The 20,350-nt window shown below is 47.0% G+C and overlaps 1 protein-coding gene across 1 annotated transcript in view; it reads left to right on the plus strand.

The window, feature by feature from the left end:
• Positions 1-20,350, plus strand: part of NOS1 (nitric oxide synthase 1) — a 178,925-nt gene that overhangs the window by 60,339 nt on the left and 98,236 nt on the right. The window contains 5 exon segments of the mRNA XM_038763769.1: positions 2,142-2,287; positions 3,642-3,804; positions 7,179-7,270; positions 15,581-15,722; positions 20,123-20,262. Of these exon segments, the coding sequence (XP_038619697.1) occupies positions 2,142-2,287; positions 3,642-3,804; positions 7,179-7,270; positions 15,581-15,722; positions 20,123-20,262 (683 nt within the window).

Below are 20,350 nucleotides of genomic sequence, written 5' to 3' on the forward strand. Positions count from 1 at the left end.
ATACCATTATCATTATTATTATTATGTATCATTAAAAAAATAATGCAGAGCCAGGAAGCCCGCTGGAGAATAAATATAGGGATCTCTTCTTAGAGGTGGTCCTGGATCTCAGTGTATGGTTTGGGAAGGAACCAGGTCAGGGAATCTGAGTTGAAACTCTCAAGGGCAGGGGGTGGAGGGAGAGGGGATGGACTTGTGTGTGTGTGTGTGTGTGTGTTTGTGTGTGTGTGTGTGTGTGTTTGTGTCTGTGCCAGACACTGCACTAAGCACTGGGGTGGATACAAGCAAATCGGGTTGGACACAGTCCCTGTCCCCCATGGGGCTCCCAGCCTCAATTCGCATTTTACACCTGAGGTAACAGGGCCAGAGAACAACAATAATAATGATGGCATTTATTAAGCGCTTACTATGTACAAAGCACTGTTCTAAGCTCTGGGGAGGTTACAAGGTAATCAGGATTGTCCCATGGGGGGTTCACAGTCTTCATCCCCATTTTACAGATGGGGAACTGGGGCCCAGAGAAGTAAGTGACTTGCCCAAAGTCACACAGCTGACAATTGGCAGAGCTGGGATTTGAACCCATGACCTCTGACTCCAAAGCCCGGGCTCTTTTCCACTGAGCCACGCTCCTTCTGGACTGTGAGCCCACTGTTGGGTAGGGACCATCTCTATATGTTGCCAACTTGTACTTCCCAAGCGCTTAGTACAGTGCTCTGCACACAGTAAGCGCTCAATAAACACGATTGATTGATTGATTAATAATAATGTTAAGGACCGTCTCTATATGTTGCCAACTTGTACTTCCCAAGCGCTTAGTACAGTGCTCTGCACACAGTAAGCGCTCAATAAATACGATTGATTGATTGATTAATAATAATGTTAGGGACCGTCTCTATATGTTGCCAACTTGTACTTCCCAAGCGCTTAGTACAGTGCTCTGCACACAGTAAGCGCTCAATAAATATGAATGAATGAATGAATGTTGGTATTTGTTAAGTGCTTACTATGTGCAAAGCACTGTTCTAAGCACTGGGGGGATACAAGGTGATCTGATTGTCCCCCATGGGGCTCCCAGTCTTCATCCCCATTTTACAGATCATCATCATCAATCGTATTTATTGAGCACTCACTATGTGCAGAGCACTGTACTAAGCGCTTGGGAAGTACAAATTGGCAATATATAGAGACAGTCCCTACCCAACAGTGGGCTCACAGTCTAAAAGGGGGAGACAGAGAACAAAACCAAACCTACTAACAAAATAAAATAAATAGATAAATAGAATAGATATGTAACAAACTAAAATAAATAGAATAGATAACAGATGAGGTCACTGAGGCGCAGAGAAGCGAAGTGACTTGCCCAAGGTCATACAATAGGCAAGTGGCAGTGCTGCGATGAGAACCAAGGCCCTTCTGACTCCGAGGCCCGGCTCTAACCGCTAGGCCATGCTGCTTCACACTCTTCCCCGGGCTACAGCTTTTCCCCATCCAGAGCTGGCCCTGTCCAAATCATCATCATCATCATCAGTCGTATTTATTGAGCGCTTACTATGTGCAGAGCACTGTACTAAGCGCTTGGGAAGTACAAATTGGCAACATATAGAGACAGTCCCTACCCAACAGTGGGCTCACAGTCTAAAAGGGGGAGACAGAGAACAAAACCAAACATACTAACAAAATAAAATAAATAGAATAGATATGGACAAGTAAAATAAGTAAATAAATAAATAGAGTAAAAAAATATGTACAAACATATATACATATATACAGGTGCTGTGGGGAAGGGAAGGAGGTAAGATGGGGGGGATGGAGAGGGGGACGAGGGGGAGAGGAAGGAAGGGGCTCAGTGTGGGAAGGCCTCCTGGAGGAGGTGAGCTCTCAGCAGGGCCTTGAAAGGAGGAAGAGAGCTAGCTTGGCGGATGGGCAGAGGGATTGGGGGCATTCCAGGCCCGGGGGATGATGTGGACCGGGACCACGTCAAATCGACCCACGGCGGTGACTCCCGTGGTCCAAGCTGCCAACGGTTCCCAAATGGAGGCCGTCCCAAAGGGAGGGTCTGAGCCGCTTCCCCCGAGGCCCCGGAAGTCGGAGGGGTTTGCCCCAAACCCAGGAAATGACCCAGGTGTCTCTCCGTCCCCCAGGCCATGCCGTGCAGTGAGCAGATCTGCCTGGGTTCCATCATGCTCCCGTCTCCACACGTCAGGAAACCGGAAGATCTGAGGACTAAAGAGCAGCTCTCCCACCTGGCCAGGGAGTTCATCGATCAGTACTATACGTCGATTAAGAGGCGGGTTCCCTCGATTCTTGGTTCACCGGGTTCATGCTGGGTTCACGCGGGGCTGGTTGGCTTGGGCTGTGCAGACTACAAATCGATCGATCGTATTAATTGAGCCCTTACTGCGCACGGAGCACTGTATTAAGCACTTGGGAGAGTACAGTAGAAAGGAGTTGGTAGACACGGTCCCTGCCTACAACGAGCTTACAGTCTAGAAGGACGCAGACGGTAATATATATAAATAAATCGTGGTTGTGGATGTAAGTGCTGGGGGGCTGAGAGTGGGGTGAATGAAGGGGGTAAATCCAAGTGTGAGGGTGATATAGAAGGGAGCGGGAGAAGAGGAAATGAGGACTTTGTTGGGGAAGGCCCCTTGGAGGAGATGGGATTTTAACAAGGTTTGGAAGAGGGGGATTGTCTGTCGGATAGGAAGAGAGAGGGCATTCCAGGCCAGAGCGAAATCCAGGACAGGGAAGAGAGAAAGTAGAGAGAAGAAAGAGAAGAGAGGAACTTGATGGGGAGTGAAATCCAAGAAAAGAGAGAGAGAAGGTAGAGAGAAGAAAGGGGAGAGAGAGAACTTGATGGGGAGTGAAATCCAAGAAAGGAGAGAGAGAAAGTAGAGAGAAGAAAGAGGAGAGAGGAACTTGGTGGGGAGTGAAATCCAAGAAAGGAGAGAGAGAAAGTAGAGAGAAGAAAGAGGAGAGAGGAACTTGATAGGGAGTGAAATCCAAGAAAGAAGAGAGAGAAAGTAGAGAGAAGAAAGTGGAGAGAGGAACTTGATGGGGAGTGAAATCCAAGAAAAGAGAGAGAGAAAGTAGAGAGAAGAAAGAGGAGAGAAAGAACTTGATGGGGAGTGAAATCCAAGAAAGGAGAGAGAGAAAGTAGAGAGAAGAAAGAGGAGAGAGGAACTTGATGGGGAGTGAAATCCAAGAAAGGAGAGAGAGAAAGTAGAAGAAAGAGGAGAGAGAGAACTTGATGGGGAGTGAAATCCAAGAAAGGAGAGAGAGAAGACAGAGAAGAAAGAGGAGAGAGGAACTTGATGGGGAGTGAAATCCAAGAGAGGAGAGAAAGTAGAGAGAAGAAAGAAGAGAGAGAGAACTTGATGGGGAGTGAAATCAAAGAGGAGATCAAGAAAGGAGAGAGAGAGAGAGAGAGAGGGAGAGAGAGAAACAACATGAACTGGATGAGGAGGAAAATCCATCTTCTTCAGGCCTCTGGAGACGGTGGTGCTGGTTTTCTGGCCGCCTCTTGGGGCTCGTCACAAGGTCTCAGGCAACTCCTTGGGGTGCCCAGGTTAACACTGCCCAGACTGTCCGGCTCCCCGGGGGTCGCGTTCCGACCCCATCCTCTTCTTCTCTCCATCCAGGTTCGGCTCCAAAGCCCACATGGAGAGGCTGGAAGAAATGAATAAGGATATAGAGGCCACCAACACCTACCAGCTCAAAGACACAGAGCTCATCTACGGGGCCAAACATGCCTGGCGCAATGCGGCCCGCTGTGTTGGCCGTATCCAGTGGTCTAAGCTGCAGGTGGGTGACAGTTCAGTCATTCATTCAATCATATTTATCAAGCGCTTACTGTGTGCAGAGCACTGGACTACTAAGGGCTTGGGCCTGTCTCCCTCCTCGCTCTCCTCTGGAAAGCCGCTTGGTTGGCACAGGAGGAAATGAGGAATGGGGGGTGGGGAGGAAACAGAGAAGAGAGGGAAGGGTGACAGAGGAGAAAGGAGAAGAGGAGGGAAAGGAGAGAGAGGAAAGATAGGAGAGAGGTGAGAGGAGAAAAGAGAGAAATGGAAGGGAGAGAAGAGAGAAGAAAGGAGAGAGGGAAGAGAGGAAAGAAAAAAGAGAGAGGATAGAGGAGAGAGATGGAGGAGTGAGGTGACAGGAGAGAGAGGGGAGAGAGAAAGGAGAAAGAGAGCGAGACCTTGAGGGGGAGTGAAATCCATGAGGAAAGTGAGAAAGGAGAGAGAGGAAAGAGAAAAAGGAGACAGAGAGTGAGAGAACTTGATGGGGCATGAAATCCAAGAAAGGAGAGAGTGAAGAGAGAGAAGAAAGAGAAGAGAGAGAACTTGATGGAGAGTGAAATCCAAGAGAAGAGAAAGAGAAAGTAGAGAAAAGAAGAGGAGAGAGAGAACTTGATGGGGAGAGAAATCCAAGAAAAGAGAGAGAGAGAGGAGAGAGAAGAGGAGAGAGAGAACTTGATGGGGAGTGAAATCCAAGAGGAGAACAAGAAAGAGAAGAGAGAGACAGGAACGGGGGGGGGGGGAGGAAACAGAGGAGAGAGGGAGAGGAGATAGAGGAGAAAGGAGAAGAGGAGGGAGAGGAGAGAGAGGAAAGGTAGGAGAGAGGTGAGAGGAGAAAAGAGGGAAATGGAAGGGAGAGAAAAGAGAAGAAAGGAAAGAGGGAAGAAAGGAAATCAATCAATCAATCAATCATATTTATTGAGCACTTACTGTGTACAGAGCACTGTACTAAGCGCTGGGGAAGTACAAGTTGGCAACACATAGAGACAGTCCCTACCCAACAGTGGGCTCACAGTCTAGAAGGGGGAGACAGAGAACAAAACCAAACAGATTAACAAAATAAAATAAATAGAATAGATATGTACAAGTAAAATAAATAAATAGAGTAATATATATGTACAAACATATATACATGTATACCGGTGCTGTGGGGAAGGGAAGGAGATAAGACGGTGGGATGGAGAGGGGGACGAGAGGGAGAGGAAGGAAGGGGCTCAGTCTGGGAAGGCCTCCTGGAGGAGGTGAGCTCTCAGTAGGGCTTTGAAGGGAGGAAGAGAGCTAGCTTGGCAGATGTTGAGAGGGAGGGCATTCCAGGCCAGAGGGAGAAAGAAAAAAGAGAGAGAAGATGGAGGAGAGAGATGGAGGAGTGAGGTGACAGGAGAGAGAGGAGAGAGAGAAAGGAGAAAGAGAACGAGAACTTGATGGGGAGTGAAATCCAAGAGGAAAGTGAGAAAGGAGAGAGAGGAAAGAGAAAAAGGAGACAGAGAGTGAGAGAACTTGATGGGGCATGAAATCCAAGAAAGGAGAGGGCGAAGAGAGAGAAGAAAGAGAAGAGAGAGAACTTGATGGAGAGTGAAATTCAAGAAAAGAGAAAGTAGAGAAAAGAAAGAGGATAAGCAGCATGGCTCAGTGGAAAGAGTACGGGCTTTGGAGTCAGAGGTAATGGGTTCAAATCCCAGCTCTGCAAATTGTCAGTTGTGTGACTTTGGGCAAGTCACTTAACTTCTCTGTGCCTCAGTTATCTCATCTGTAAAATGGGGATTAAGACTGTGAGCCCCCTGTGGGACAACCTGATCACCTTGTAACTTCCCCAGTGCTTAGAACAGTGCTTTGCACATAGTAAGTGCTTAACAAATGCCATTACAAAAAAGGAGAGAGAGAACTTGATGGGGAGTGAAATCCAAGAGGAGAACAAGAAAAAGGAGAGAGAGACAGAGACAGAGAGAGATGGAGAGAGAGAGAGAGAGAACTTTATGGGGAGTGAAATCCAAGAAATGAGAGAGAGAATAGAGAGAAGAAAGAGGAGAGAGGAACTTGATGGGGAGCGAAATCCAAGAAAAGAGAAAGTAGAGAGAAGAAAGAGGAGAGAGAGAACTTGATGGGGAGTGAAATCCAAGAGGAGAGCAAGAAAGAGGAGAAAGAGAGAGAGAGAGAGAGAGAGAGAGAGAGAGAGAGAGAACTTGATGGGGAGTGAAATCCAAGAGGAGAGCAAGAAAAAGGAGAAAGAGAGAGAGAGAGAGAGAGAGGGAGAGAGAGAGAGAACTTGATGGGGAGTGAAATCCAAGAAAGGAGAGAGAGAAAGGAGAGAGAAGAAAGAGGAGAGAGGAACTTGATGGGGAGCGAAATCCAAGAAAAGAGAAAGTAGAGAGAAGAAAGGGGAGAGAGAGAACTTGATGGGGAGTGAAATCCAAGAGGAGAACAAGAGAGAGAGAGAGAGAGGGAGAGAGAGAGAGAGAGAGAGAGAGAGAGAGAGAGAACTTGATGGGGAGTGAAATCCCGGAAAGGAGAGGGAGAAAGGAGAGAGAAGAAAGAGGAGAGAGGAACTTGATGGGGAGCGAAATCCAAGAAAAGAGAAAGTAGAGAGAAGGAAGAGGAGAGAGAGAACTTGATGGGGAGTGAAATCCAGGAAAGGAGAGAGAGAAGGGAGAGGGAAGAAAGAGGAGAGAGGAACTTGATGGGGAGCGAAATCCAAGAAAAGAGAAAGTAGAGAGAAGGAAGAGGAGAGAGAGAACTTGATGGGGAGTGAAATCCAAGAGGAGAGCAAGAAAGAGGAGAGAGAGAGAGAGAGAGAGAGAGAGAGAGAGAGAGAGAGAGAAGTTGATGGGGAGTGAAATCCAAGAAAGGAGAGAGAGAAAGGAGAAGAAAGAGGAGAGAAGAACTTGATGGGGACCGAAATCCAAGAAAAGAGAAAGTAGAGAGAAGAAAGGGGAGAGAGAGAACTTGATGGGGAGTGAAATCCAAGAGGAGAGCAAGAAAGATAGAGGGGGCGGGGGGGGGGGGGGGAGAGAGAGAGAAAGAACTTGATGGGGAGTGAAATCCAGGAAAGGAGAGAGAGAAAAGAGAGAGAAGAAAGAGGAGAGAGGAACTTGATGGGAAGCGAAATCCAAGAAAAGAGAAAGAGAAAGTAGGAAGAAGAAAGAGGAGAGAGAGAACTTGATGGGGAGTGAAATCCAAGAGGAGAGCAAGAAAGAGGAGAAAGAGAGAGAGAACGAACATGAACTGGATGAGGAGGAAAATCCATCTTCTTCAGGCCTCCGGAGACGGTGGTCCTGCCCTGAAATTAGGATTTGGGGTCTTCCACGTGGGTGGTCGGGTCTGGAGAAGGGAAGGGAGAGAAGGTGGAGGGAGGCCAACCACATTTGCCTCTTCCTTCGGCTTAAGGTGTTTGATGCCCGAGACTGCACTACGGCCCACGGCATGTTTAATTACATCTGCAACCATATCAAGTACGCCACCAACAAAGGCAACCTCAGGTGAGCTCCCCTGCACCGGCGGGTGATCGCACTCTTGGGGAGGGGACTGCAAGCAGACTGGGCTGCCCTCTGAATAATAATAATAATAATAATAATAATAATAATAATAATAATAATAATAATAATAATAATAATAATAATGGTATTTATTAAGCACTCCCTATGTGCCAAGCACTCTTCTCAGCTCTGGATAACAGTCACAACAGGGGTATTTCTTACTAAAAACTTACAATGAGAAAGCAGCGTGACTCAGTTGGAAGAGCCCAGGCCTGGGAGTTAGAGGACCTGGGTTCTGATCCCGGCTCAGCCGCTAGTCTGCTGTGTGACCTTGGGTGAGTCACTTCACCTCTCTGAGCCTCAGTCCCCTCATCCACACAGTGGGGATTCAACATCTGTTCTCCCTCCTCCTTAGAATGTGAGCCCCATGTGAGATGTGATAATCTGGTATATATGCATATATGTTCGTATTTATTACTCTATTTACTTATTCTACTTGTACATATATTCTATTTATTTTATTTTGTTAATATGTTTGGTTTTGTTCTCTGTCTCCCGCTTCTAGACTGTGATCCCACTGTTGAGTAGGGACCGTCTCTATATGTTGCCAACTTGTACTTCCCAAGCGCTTAGTGCAGTGCTCTGCACACAGTAAGCGCTCAATAAATACGATTGATTGATTGGTATCAGCCACAGTTTGCTTGGCACATAGTAGCACTTAACAAATACCACAGTTATCATTATTAAAAGCAGCATAGCTTAATGGAAAGAGCACGGGCTTCGGGTTCAGAGGGCTTGGATTCTAATTCTGCTCCGCCACTTGTCTGCTGTGTGACCTTGGGCAAGTCACTTCACTTCTCTGGGCTTCAGTTACCTCATCTGGAAAATGGGGATTAAGACTGTGTGAGCCCCATGTGGGACAACCTGACTATTTTGTATCTACCCTGGTGCTTAGAACAGTGTTTGGCACTCAGTAAGCACTTAACAAATACCATAATAATAATAATGATTATTATTACTTCACTTCTCTGGGCCTCAGTTACCTCAACTGTAAAATGGGGATTAAAAGTGTGAGTCCCACATGGGACAACCTGATGACCCTGTACCTACCCCAGTGGTTAGAACAATGCTTGGCACATAGTAAGCACTTAACAAATACATGTTTATTACTCTATTCATTTATTTATTTTACTTGTACATATTTATTCTATTTATTTTATTTTGTTAATATGTTTTGTTTTGTTCTCTGTCTCCCCCTTCTAGACTGTGAGCCCATTGTTGGGTAGGGACCGTCTCTATATGTTGCCAACTTGTACTTCCCAAGCACTTAGTCCAGTGCTCTGCACACAGTAAACACTCAATAAATACGATTGAATGAATGAATGAATGAACGAACAAATACCCAAATTATTATTATTACTGTATACCAAGCACTATGCTAAGCATGGGAGCAGACTAGACTTCTAGACTGTGAGCCCGCTGTTGGGTAGGGACCCTCTCTATATGTTACTTCACTTCTCTGGGCCTCAATGACCTCATCCGGAAAATGGGGATTGAGACTATGAGCCCCACATGGGACAGGGACTGAGTCCATCTTGATTTGTTTGTATCCACCCCAGCGCTTAGAACAGTGTCTGGCATAAAGGAAGCGCTTAACAAATACCATTATTATTATTAATAATAATTATTATTATTATAGTCCAGCGCTCTGCCCACAGAGCGCTGGACTATAATTGCAATCAATCAATCAATCAATCATATTTATTGAGCGCTTTCTGTGTGCAGAGCACTGTACTAAGCGCTTGGGAAGTACAAGTTGGCGACATGTAGAGACAGTCCCTACCCAACAGTGGGCTCACAGTCTAGAAGGGGGAGACAGAGAACAAAACCAAACATATTAACAAAATAAAATAAACAGAATAGATATGTACAAGTAAAATAAATAAATAAATAGAGTAATAAATCTCCCCAGCGCTTAGAACAGTGCCCGGCGCATGATAAATACCATAATTACTCTTAGTAGTCCCCCTCTCCATCCCCCCAGGTTTACCTCCTTCCCTTCCCCACAGCACCTGTATATATGCATATATGTTTGTACGTATTTATTACTCTATTTATTTATAGCCATTATTATTATTATTATTATTATTATTATTATTATTATTATGTGATAGAGCCAGGATCAGAACCCAGGTCCTCTGAGGACACCCAGGCCCTTGCTCTTTCCAGTAGGCCGCACTGCTTCCCTCCCGAGGGGATGTCTTGGATTCCCAAGGAGTAAGAGGTGCACAAATCCAGAGCTCAGCTCGCTCCCGGAGCCGTAAAACGAGGCTTCCTAATTGGAAGCTGTCGGTCCCGGAGACCCCGGCTAGTCGGAGGAGAGCACGTGGCCCAAAGAAAAGCAATCGGCCCCGTTCATCCTCCTCACCCCTCCCCGCCCCAGACCTGTCCCAGATGATGCGGATCACCGGCCAAGCGAAGGACCGGACCCAGACTTGGGAAGAGCCAGAACCACACTGGGAATTTCCCAGGAGCCCCGGGGGCGGCTCGTGATTGATGCTTGAGTTCACCTTCTGGCTTGGTCCCAAATCAGCAGGCTCAGGCCCTGAGTCTCCATGGCACCATCTCTTCCCTGGTAGAGGAAAAGAGACCAGCTGGGCTTCGGCTCGGCCGCCCTGAGCACCAGGGGAAATCTGCAAGGGGAATTTGGTGTCCAGCCCACTCATCCTTCTGGTTCTAAGTTGGCCACCTGGGCCTCAGTTTGAGAAGTTTGACCCTTTGCCCATAATGAGATGGTTGCCAGACTCCAACTTTGATCCTTGTAAGCATTATGATCAAGGCCCTACTGAGAGCTCACCTCCTCCAGGAGGCCTTCCCAGACTGAGCCCCCTCCTTCCTCCTTCCTCCTCCTAATATGTTTTGTTTTGTTCTCTGTCTCCCCCTTTTAGACTGTGAGCCCACTGTTGGGTAGGGACTGTCTCTATATGTTGCCAACTTGTACTTCCCAAGCGCTTAGTACAGTGCTCTGCACACAGTATGTGCTCAATAAATACGATTGATTGATTGATTGATTGATTCCTCTCCCCCTCCTCCCCCGCCTTACCTCGTTCCCTTCCCCACAGTACCTGTATATATGTATATATGTTTGTCCGGATTTATTACTCTATTTATTTATTTATTTTACTTGTACAGATCTATTCTATTTATTTTATTTTGTTAATATGTTTTGTTTTGTTCTCTGTCTCCCCCTTCTAGACTGTGAGACCACTGTTGGGTAGGGACTGTCTCTATATGTTGCCAACTTGGACTTCCCAAGTGCTTAGTACAGTGCTCTGCACACAGTAAGCGCTCAATAAATACGATTGATTGATTAATTGATTGATTCCTCTCCCCCTCCTCCCCCGCCTTACCTCCTTCCCTTCCCCACAGTACCTGTATATATGTATATATGTTTGTCCGGATTTATTACTCTATTTATTTATTTATTTTACTTGTACAGATCTAGTCTATTTTATTTTGTTAATATGTTTTGTTTTGTTCTCTGTCTCCCCCTTCTAGACTGTGAGCCCACTGTTGGGTAGGGACCGTCTCTATATGTTGCCAATTTGTACTTCCCAAGTGCTTAGTACAGTGCTCTGCACACAGCAAGCACTCAATAAATACGATTGATTGATTGATTGATTATGATCATCATCATCATTATTATCATTATTATATGTAGTAAATGCTTAGTGATGATATGATGATGATGATGGCATTTGTTAAGCACTTACTATGTGCCAAGCACTGTTCTAAGCACTGGGGGGGAATAGAAAATTATCAGGTTGTCCCACATGAGGCTCACAGTCTTAAATCCTCATTTTACAGATGAGGTAACTGAGGCCCAGAGAAGTGAAGTGACTTACCCAAAGTCACCCAGCTGAAAAGTGGCAGAGCCGGGATTAAAACCCACGACCTCTGACTCCCAAGTCCGGGCTCTTTGCACTGAGCCACGCTACTTAATAAGGGTCAAGATCTATGCTAAGCCTTCTGGTCAAGCGTTTAATACAGTGCTCTGCACACAGTAAGCGCTCGATAAATACGATTGAGTGATTGAATGAATGAATGGTAGATACCAGATCATTCATTCAGTGGTATTTATGATTCATTCAATCGTATTTATCGAGCACTTACTGTGTGCAGAGCACTGTACTAAGTGCTTGGGAAGTACATGTTGGCAACATAAAGAGACGGTCCCTACCCAACAGCGGGCTCTCAGTCTAGAATTTACTGAGCACTTACTGTGTGCAGAGCACTGTACTAAGCGCTTGGGAAGTCCAAGTTGGCAACACATAGAGACGGTCCCTACCCAACAACGGGCTCACAGTCTAGAAGGGGGAGACAGAGAACAAAACAAAACATGGGGACAGGTGTCATCAGAATAAATAGAAGTAAAGCTAGATGCATGCCTTTAACAAAATAAATAGAATAGTAAATACGGACAAGTAAAATAAATAGAGTAATAAAATTGTACAAACATCTATACAGGTGCTGTGGGGAGCGGAAGGAGGTAGGACGGGGGGGATGGGTAGAGGGAGAGGAATCAATCAATCAATCAATCGTATTTATTGAGTGCTTACTGTGTGCAGAGTACTGTACTAAGCGCTTGGGAAGTACAAGTCGGCAACACATAGAGACAGTCCCTACCCAACAGCGGGCTCACAGTCTAGAAGGGGGAGACAGAGAACAAAACCAAACATACTAACAAAATAAAATAAATAGAATAGATGTGTACAAGTAAGATAAATAAATAAATAAATAAATAGAGTAATAAATCTGTACAAACGTATATACATATATACAGGTGCTGTGGGGAGGGGAAGGAGGTAAGATGCGGGGATGGAGAAGGGGACGAGGGGGAGGAAGAAGGGGGCTCAGTCTGGGAAGGCCTCCTGGAGGAGGTGAGCTCTCAGTAGGAGAGCTCAGGATAGACATCAGGACCACAATTTCACACAGCATAGCAAGTGGATATTTAGCAAACACCAAGAATGGCATGATTGTATAATGGGGGGAGAGACACAACTTTAATTTTAGCTTATCTGCTAATCACACTAATCTAGGAGGGACGAACTAAACTCGAAGAAATGAGTTATTTCCTCTAATTACCAAGATTTGATTTTCTCCAATTTTACCTTGCAACCCGGGTCCATTCCTCCTACAAACTGCAAGTCATTAAAGGTTCAGGCAATTCCCGCCTGAAATGACATCATGTGACTTTAACAGGCAACTGTGTGTTAGAAGCACGCAATTAATTCAAATTACTTGAACGCGTTCTCTTTGAACCTCTGTCAGAGTTTAAGGGAAAAGTCAAAATCCAAAATAAACCACTTCACAAAGGGAGACCCACCCCCTGGTCCCTGCGGAACATAATAACTGTGAAGTCGGAAGAACCTGCTGATAGACTCCGTCACGTGTCTGCTAAGTGACCCTGGGCGAGTCACTTTAATTTCTCTGTGGCTCAGTTACCCTGTCTGTAAAATGGGGATTTATAGTGAGCCCCAAGTGGGACAGGGACTGTGTCCAATCTGATTAGCTTCTATCCCAGCACTTAACGGGGAGAGAGGAAGAGGGGGAATGAGGGAGAGAAGGAGGAAGAGAGAGAGAAGTAAGGTCTGCTTTGGTCCACAGTAAAAGTAGTCAGAATATGTATACAACAGGCAAGCTTTTCCTTAAACATGACCTTCAAGGCTCTACTTCATTTTTATGTCTACCTTGGATCTAAAATGGAAACCGCATCTACATGTAAATTGAATTTATGAATGTGCAAAGTCTGCGAATGGAACAATCCCTAAGCTAATACATTTAATGGGGAAAAGGCACGGATTTTCCTGGATTACGTATTAAAAATAAATCCCAATAGTTACAAATATCACGCAGTCAGTGTTTAAAAATGCTTCTCTCTAGAATATGGACAAGGTGAAATTGCATGGTCTTCTGGGTAAGAGCAACTAGAAGTTTAGGCTAATTTATAGGATTTCTGCAGTAAGTCCTTGCCGTCTTTACCATAGATCATCATCATCATCATCATCAATCGTATTTATTGAGCGCTTACTGTGTGCAGAGCACTGGACTAAGTGCTTGGGAAAGTTGGTAACATATAGAGACAGTCCCTACCCAGCAGTGGGCTCACAGTCTAAAAAGGGGAGACAGAGAACAAAACCAAACATACTAACAAAATAAAATAAATAGAATAGATATGTACAAGTAAAATAAATAAATAAATAAATAAATAAATAGAGTAATAAATATGTACAAACATATATCCATATATACAGGTGCTGTGGGGAAGGGAAGGAGGTAAGATGGGGGGATGAGGGGGAGGGGGAAATGAAATATGGATCTTCATTTAAGGGCAGGGAAGGATCTGAATTAATCTTAATTCTAACTCAACCAAAGAAAAAACAAAACACTATTAACGTGGCACTTACTAGGGTTGTAGCACACATGTCTGCTCTGCGACCTTGGGCGAGTCACTTCCTGTCTCTGTGTCTCAGTTATCTCATCAGTAAAATGGGGATATGAGGGTGAGCCCCATTTGGGACCAGGACCGTGTCCAACCTGATTAACTTGTAGCTACCTCAGTGCTTAATAACAATAATAATAATAATAATAATGGCATTTGTTAAGCGCTTACTATGTGCAAAGCACTATTCTAAGCGCTGGGGAGGATACAAGGTGATCACATTGTCCCAAGTGGGGCTCACAATCTTCATTCATTCATTCAATCGTATTTATTGAGCGCTTACTGTGTGCAGAGCACTGTACTAAGCGCTTGGGAAGTACAAGTTTGCCACATTCACTCATTCATTCAATCGTATTTATTGAGCGCTTACTGTGTGCAGAGCACTGTACTAAGCGCTTGGGAAGTACAAGTTTGCAACATATAAAGACGGTCCCTACCCAACAGCGGGCTCACAGTCTAGAAGAGCAGAGGGAGCCCAGTCTTCATCCCCATTTTCCAGATGAGGTCACTGAGGCTCAGAGAAGTTAAGTGACTTGCCCAAGGTCACACAGCAGACAAGCGGCGCAGCCGGGGTTGGAATCCACAACCTCTGACTCCCAAGCCCGGGCTCTTTCCACTGAGCCACGCTGCTTAGAATAGTGCCTTGGCACTTAGTAAACAGTTAAGAAGTGCCATGATTATTATTATTTTCTGGGCAATTATTCATTCACTCATTCATTCAGTCGTATTTATTAAGCACTTACTGTGTGCAGAGCACTGTACTAAGCGCTTGGGAAGTGCAACTTATAGAGACGGTCCCTACCCAACAGAGGGCTCACAGTCTAGAAGGGGGAGACAGACAACAAAACAAAACATATTAACAAAACTTATTTTATTTTGTTAATATGTTTTGTTCTCTGTGACCCCCTTCTAGACTGTGAGCCCGCTGTTGGGTAGGGACCATCTCTAGATGTTGCCAGCTTGTACTTCCCAAGCGCTTAGTACCGTGCTCTGCACACAGGAAGCGCTCAATAAATACGATTGATTGATTGTTGAGTAGGGACCGTCTCTATATGTTGCCAACCTGTACTTCCCAAGCACTTAGTACCGTGCTCTGCACACAGGAAGTGCTCAATAAATACAATTGAATGAATGAATGAATGAATGAATGAACAAAATAAAATAGACTAAATATGTACAATGAATGAATGAATGAATGAATGAACAAAATAAAATCAATAGACTATTTACAAATAAAATAAATAAATAAATAGAGTAATAAATGCGTACAAACATATATCCATATATACAGGTGCTGTGGGGAGGGGAAGGAGGTAAGGCCGTGGGAGGAGGGGGAGGGGGAAGAGGGGGAGAGGAAGAAGGGGGCTCAGTCTGGGAAGGCCTCCAGTTAGTTCCCAAGCAATCAATCAATCAATCAGTCGTATTTATTGAGCGCTTACTGTGTGCAGAGCACTGTACTAAGCGCTTGGGAAGTCCAAGCTGGCAACATATAGATACGGTCCCTACCCAACAGCGGGCTCACAGTCGAGAAGGGGCTCGCAGTCTAGAAGCAACACCTGCTCCTCCCAGGGGCCTCCAAACCCCACTCCGCTCCTCTCCCACAGGTCCGCCATCACCATATTCAATTGTATTTATTGAGCACTTACTGTGTGCAGAGCACTGTACTAAGCGCTTGGGAAGTCCAAGTCGGCAACATATAGAGACGGTCGGTACCCAACAGCGGGCTCACAGTCGAGAAGGGGCTCGCAGTCTAGAAGCAACACCTGCTCCTCCCAGAGGTCTCCAAACCCCACTCCACTGCTCTCCCACAGGTCCGCCATCACCATATTCCCTCAGAGAACCGACGGGAAGCATGACTTCCGAGTCTGGAATACCCAGCTCATCCGCTACGCCGGCTACAAGAAGCCAGACGGCACCGTCTTAGGAGACCCCGCCAACGTAGAGTTCACGAACGTAAGTGCTTAAGCCGGAGGGGAGTTTTGGGGGGCGGAGGGTCCCCAAGGTGGAAGGCCTCAGCCCCTTCCCCAGTGCGGTCAGGGCACGGTCTCCTGAGAAAATCCGGTAGGCCCGTTCTGGAATAATAATAATAATAATGGCATTTGTCCAGCGCTTAGGACAGTGCTTTGCATATAGTAAGCGCTTAATAAATGCCCTCATTATTATTATTATTAAGCGCTTACGATGTGCAAAGCACTGTTCTAAGCGCTGGGGGGATACAGGGTGATCAGGTTGTCCCACGTGGGGCTCACCGTCTTCATCCCCGTTTGACAGATGAGGGAACAGAGAAGTTAAATAATAACAATAATAATAATAATAATAATGGCAATTGTTAAGCGGTTACTATGTGCAAAGCACTGTTCTAATCAATCAATCGTATTTATTGAGCGCTTACTGTGTGCAGAGCACTGTACTAAGCACTTAATGTTCTAATGACTTGCCCGAGGTCACACAGCAGACATGCGGCGGAGCCGGGATTCGAACCCATGACCTCCGACTTCTAGACTGTGAGCCCACTGTTGGGTAGGGACCGTCTCTATATGTTGCCAACTTGGACTTCCCAAGCGCTTAGTACAGTGCTCTGCACACAGTAAGCGCTCAATAAATACGATCAAATGAATGAATCCCTGAGAGACTTCAACTGCCACTCTGAGCCCCCCACTTCTAGACTGTGAGCCAGTTGTTGGGGAGGGACCATCTCTATATGTTGCCGACTTGTACTTCCCAAGCGTTTAGTACAGTGCTGTGCACACAGTAAGCGCTCAATAAATACGATTGAATGAATGAATGAATGACTTCCACCTGAGGCGTGCCTGTCTCCCTTACTAGATTGCAAGCTCGTTTTGGTGAGGGAATGTGTCTGTTATTTTGTTCTGTTATACTCTCCCAAGCGCTTAGTACAGGGCTCTGCACTCAGTAAGCTCTCCAGAAATACGATTGACTGACTGACCCAAGTAACAATCGATCAAGTAGTGATGTTCATAGTGCACTGTACTAAGCGCACGGGTGAGTCCAATACAATAATAATAATAATGATGGCATTTACTAAATGCTTACTGTGTGCAAAGCACTGTTCTAAGTGCTGGGGAGGTTGCAAGGTGATCAGGTTGTCCCACGTGGGGCTCACAGTCTTAACCCCCGTTTTACAGATGAGGTAACTGAGGCACAGAGAAGTGAAGTGACTTGCCCAAAGTCACACAGCTGGCAATTCACAGAGCCGGGATTTGAACCCATGACCTCTGACTCCAGAGCCCGGGCTCTTTCCACTGAGCCACGCTGCTTCTCTTCTGACTCAGGGGTGACCGTGGCGAGGGCTAGAGGACGTGGGGAATTTGCCGGGGAAGGAAGATGGAGAAGACCTCCTGGCGTAACGGAAAGAGCCCGGGCTTGGGAGTAAGAGGTCATGGGTTCAAATCCTGGCTCCAACGCTTGTCAACTGTGTGACTTTGGGCAAATCACTTCACTTCTCTGGGCCTCAGTTACCTCATCTGTAAAATGAGGACTGGGACTGTGAACCCCATGAGGGACAGAGACTGTGTCCAACCCAATTTGCTTATATCCACCCCCGCGCTTAGTATAGTTCCTAACATATAGTAAGAGCTTAATATATACTACAATAACAATAATAATAATAATTCTTCCGTGGCTTTCAGCCAATTATCTCCATTCACTTGATCTCATTTACTGAGCGCTTGCTGAGTGCAGAGCGTTCATTCAGTCATATTTATTGAGCGCTTGCCGTGTGCAGAGCACTGTACTGAGTGCTTGAGAGGGGACAATGCAACAATAAATAGACACATTCCCTGCCCACAAAGGGCTGACAGTCTAGGGCCTACAGAACTGGAATGGTTCTGGGGAGTGAAGAGGAGATGAGGAAGGGAGATGCAGAGCCTAGACTGTTCCTCTGTCAATGTAATCCCTTGTGGGAGCTCAGCAAAGCCTTGTTGAATTCATTCATTCATTCAATCGTATTTATTGAGTGCTTACTGTGTGCAGAGAATTGTACTAAGTGTTTAATAATGATGGCATTTGTTAAGGGCTTACTATGTGCCAGGCACTGTTCTAAGCGCTAGGGAGGATACAGGTTCATCTCCATGACAGTCTTTATCCCCATTTTACAGATGAGGGAACTGAGGCATAGAGAAGGTAAGTGACTTTGCCCAAAGTCACACAGCTGACAATTGGCGGAGACGGGATTTGAACCCATGACCTCCGACTCCCAAGCCCATGCTCTTTCCGCTGAGCCACGCTGCTTCTTTTCACCTAAGCACCAAGGGGTGGACAGGCTCCCGGGGAAAGAGCCAGGGCTTCAGAGTCAGAGGACATGGGTTCCAATCCCAGCTCCACTGCTTGTCAGCTGTGTGACTTTGGGCAAGTCACTTCACTCCTCTGTGCCTCAGAGACCTCATCTGTAAAATGGGGATTAAGACTGTGAGCCCCCCGTGGGACAACCTGATCACCTTGTAACCTCCCCAGAGCTTAGAACAGTGCTTTGCACATAGTAAGCGCTTAATAAATGCCACCATCATCATGATGGGGTTGAGGGGTTTAGCTCAGCTGACCACCCCCAGACCCTCTCCACCTTCCCACAGCTCCCCTTCTTCAATTCCCAAGTCATTGCCTTTCCCTCAGCCTTTCTCTTCCTCCCCTTAGCCTCTCTCAGCCTCCCCTCAGCTCTTCTCTGTCACCCTTCAGCCCCTCTCCGCTTCCCCTCAGTCCCTGTCCGCTCCCCCTAGTCCCTCTGTGCCTCCCCTCAGCCTCTCTCTTCTCCCCTCAGCCCCACTCTGCCTCCCCTCAACCCTTTCCACTTTCCCTCAGCCTTTCTCTTCCTCCCCTCAGCCTCTCTCAGCCTCTCTCTTCCTCTCCTCAATCCCACTCTTCCTCCCTTCTGATTCTCTCTTCCTCCCTTCAGCCACTCTGTGCCTCCCCTCAACCTCTGTCTGCCTCCCCTCACCCTTCTCCACTTCCCCTCAGCCCTTCTCTGCCTCTCCTCATCCTCCCTCTTCTCCCCTCAGCCCTTCTCTGCCTCCCCTCAGCCTCTCTCTTCTCCCCTCAGCCCCTCTCCGCCTCCCCTCAACCCTCTCCACTTTTCCTCAATCAACCAATCAATCAATTGTATTTATTGAGTGCTTACTATGTGCAGAGCACTGTACTAAGCGCTTGGGAAGTACAAATTGGCATCACACAGAGACAGTCCCTACCCAACAGTGGGCTCACAGTCTAAAAGGGGGAGACAGAGAACAGAACCAAACATACCAACAAAATAAAATAAGTAGGATAGAAATGTACAAGTAAAATAAATAAATAAATAAATAAATAAACAGAGTAATAAATATGTACAAACATATATACATATATACAGGTGCTGTGGGGAAGGGAAGGAGGTAAGACGGGGATGGAGAGGGGGACGAGGGGGAGAGGAAAGAAGGGGCTCAGTCTGGGAAGGCCTCCTGGAGGAGGTGAGCTCTCAGCAGGGCCTTGAAGGGAGGAAGAGAGCTAGCTCGGCGGATGGGCAGAGGGAGGGCATTCCAGGCCCGGGGGATGACGTGGGCCGGGGGTCGATGGCGGGACAGGCGAGAGCGAGGTACAGTGAGGAGATTAGTGGTGGAGGAGCGGAGGGTGCGGGCTGGGCAGTAGAAGGAGAGAAAGGAGGTGAGGTAGGAGGGGTAGCCTCTCTCTTCTCCCCAGTCCCGCTCGGCCTCCCCTCGGCCTCTCTCTTTCTCTCCTCAGCCTCTCTCTTTCTCTCTTCAGCCTCTCTCTTCCTCTCCTCAGCATCTTTCTTCCTTTCCTCAGCCTTTCTCTTCCTCCCCTCAGCATCTTTCTTCCTTTCCTCAGCCTTTCTCTTCCTCCCCTCAGCCCCTCTCTGCCTCCCCTCAACCTCTCTCTTCCCTCACCCTTCTCCACTTCCCCTCAACCCTCTCCACTTTCCCTCAGCCTCTCTCTTCTCCGCCATCCCTCTCTACCTCCCCTCAGCCTCTCTCTTCCTATCCTCAGCCCCTCTCTGCCACCCCTCATCCCTCTCCACTGTCCCTCAGTCTCCCTCTTCCTCCCCTCAGTCACTGTCTTCCCCCAGCCTCTCTCTTCCTCCCCTCCGCTTCTTTCTTCCTCCCCTCAGCCTCTTTCTTCCTCCCCTCAGCCTCCCTCTCTCTTCCTCCCCTTAACCCCTCTCCACTTTCTCTCAGCCCCTCTCCTTCAATCCCCCCATCTCTCTCTGCCATCCCCTCAGCCTCTCCCTTCCTCCCCTCAGCCTCTCTCCACCTCCCGTCAGCCTCTCCCTTCCTCCCTCAACTCCCCTGAAATCATAGCCTGGAAACCTGGACCGGAGCTGGCAACCCAAACTCTCGTTCCGATTGCAGATCTGCATCCGGCAAGGCTGGAACCCCCCGAAAGGACGCTTCGACGTCCTTCCTCTCCTGCTGCAGGCCAACGGCAACGATCCAGAGCTGTTCGAGATCCCCCCGGAGATGGTGCTGGAAGTGCCCATCAGGCACCCCAGGTAGGCTGGGCCCCAGGAGAGGCCGAGAGCCCCGCTGGGCAGTGGGCATGACAGAAAAGGAGAGGGTGGGCGTATCTTGGGGGTGTCA

The sequence above is a fragment of the Tachyglossus aculeatus genome, chromosome 21, assembly GCF_015852505.1.
Source record: "Tachyglossus aculeatus isolate mTacAcu1 chromosome 21, mTacAcu1.pri, whole genome shotgun sequence".
NCBI classification, from domain to species: Eukaryota; Metazoa; Chordata; class Mammalia; order Monotremata; family Tachyglossidae; genus Tachyglossus; species Tachyglossus aculeatus.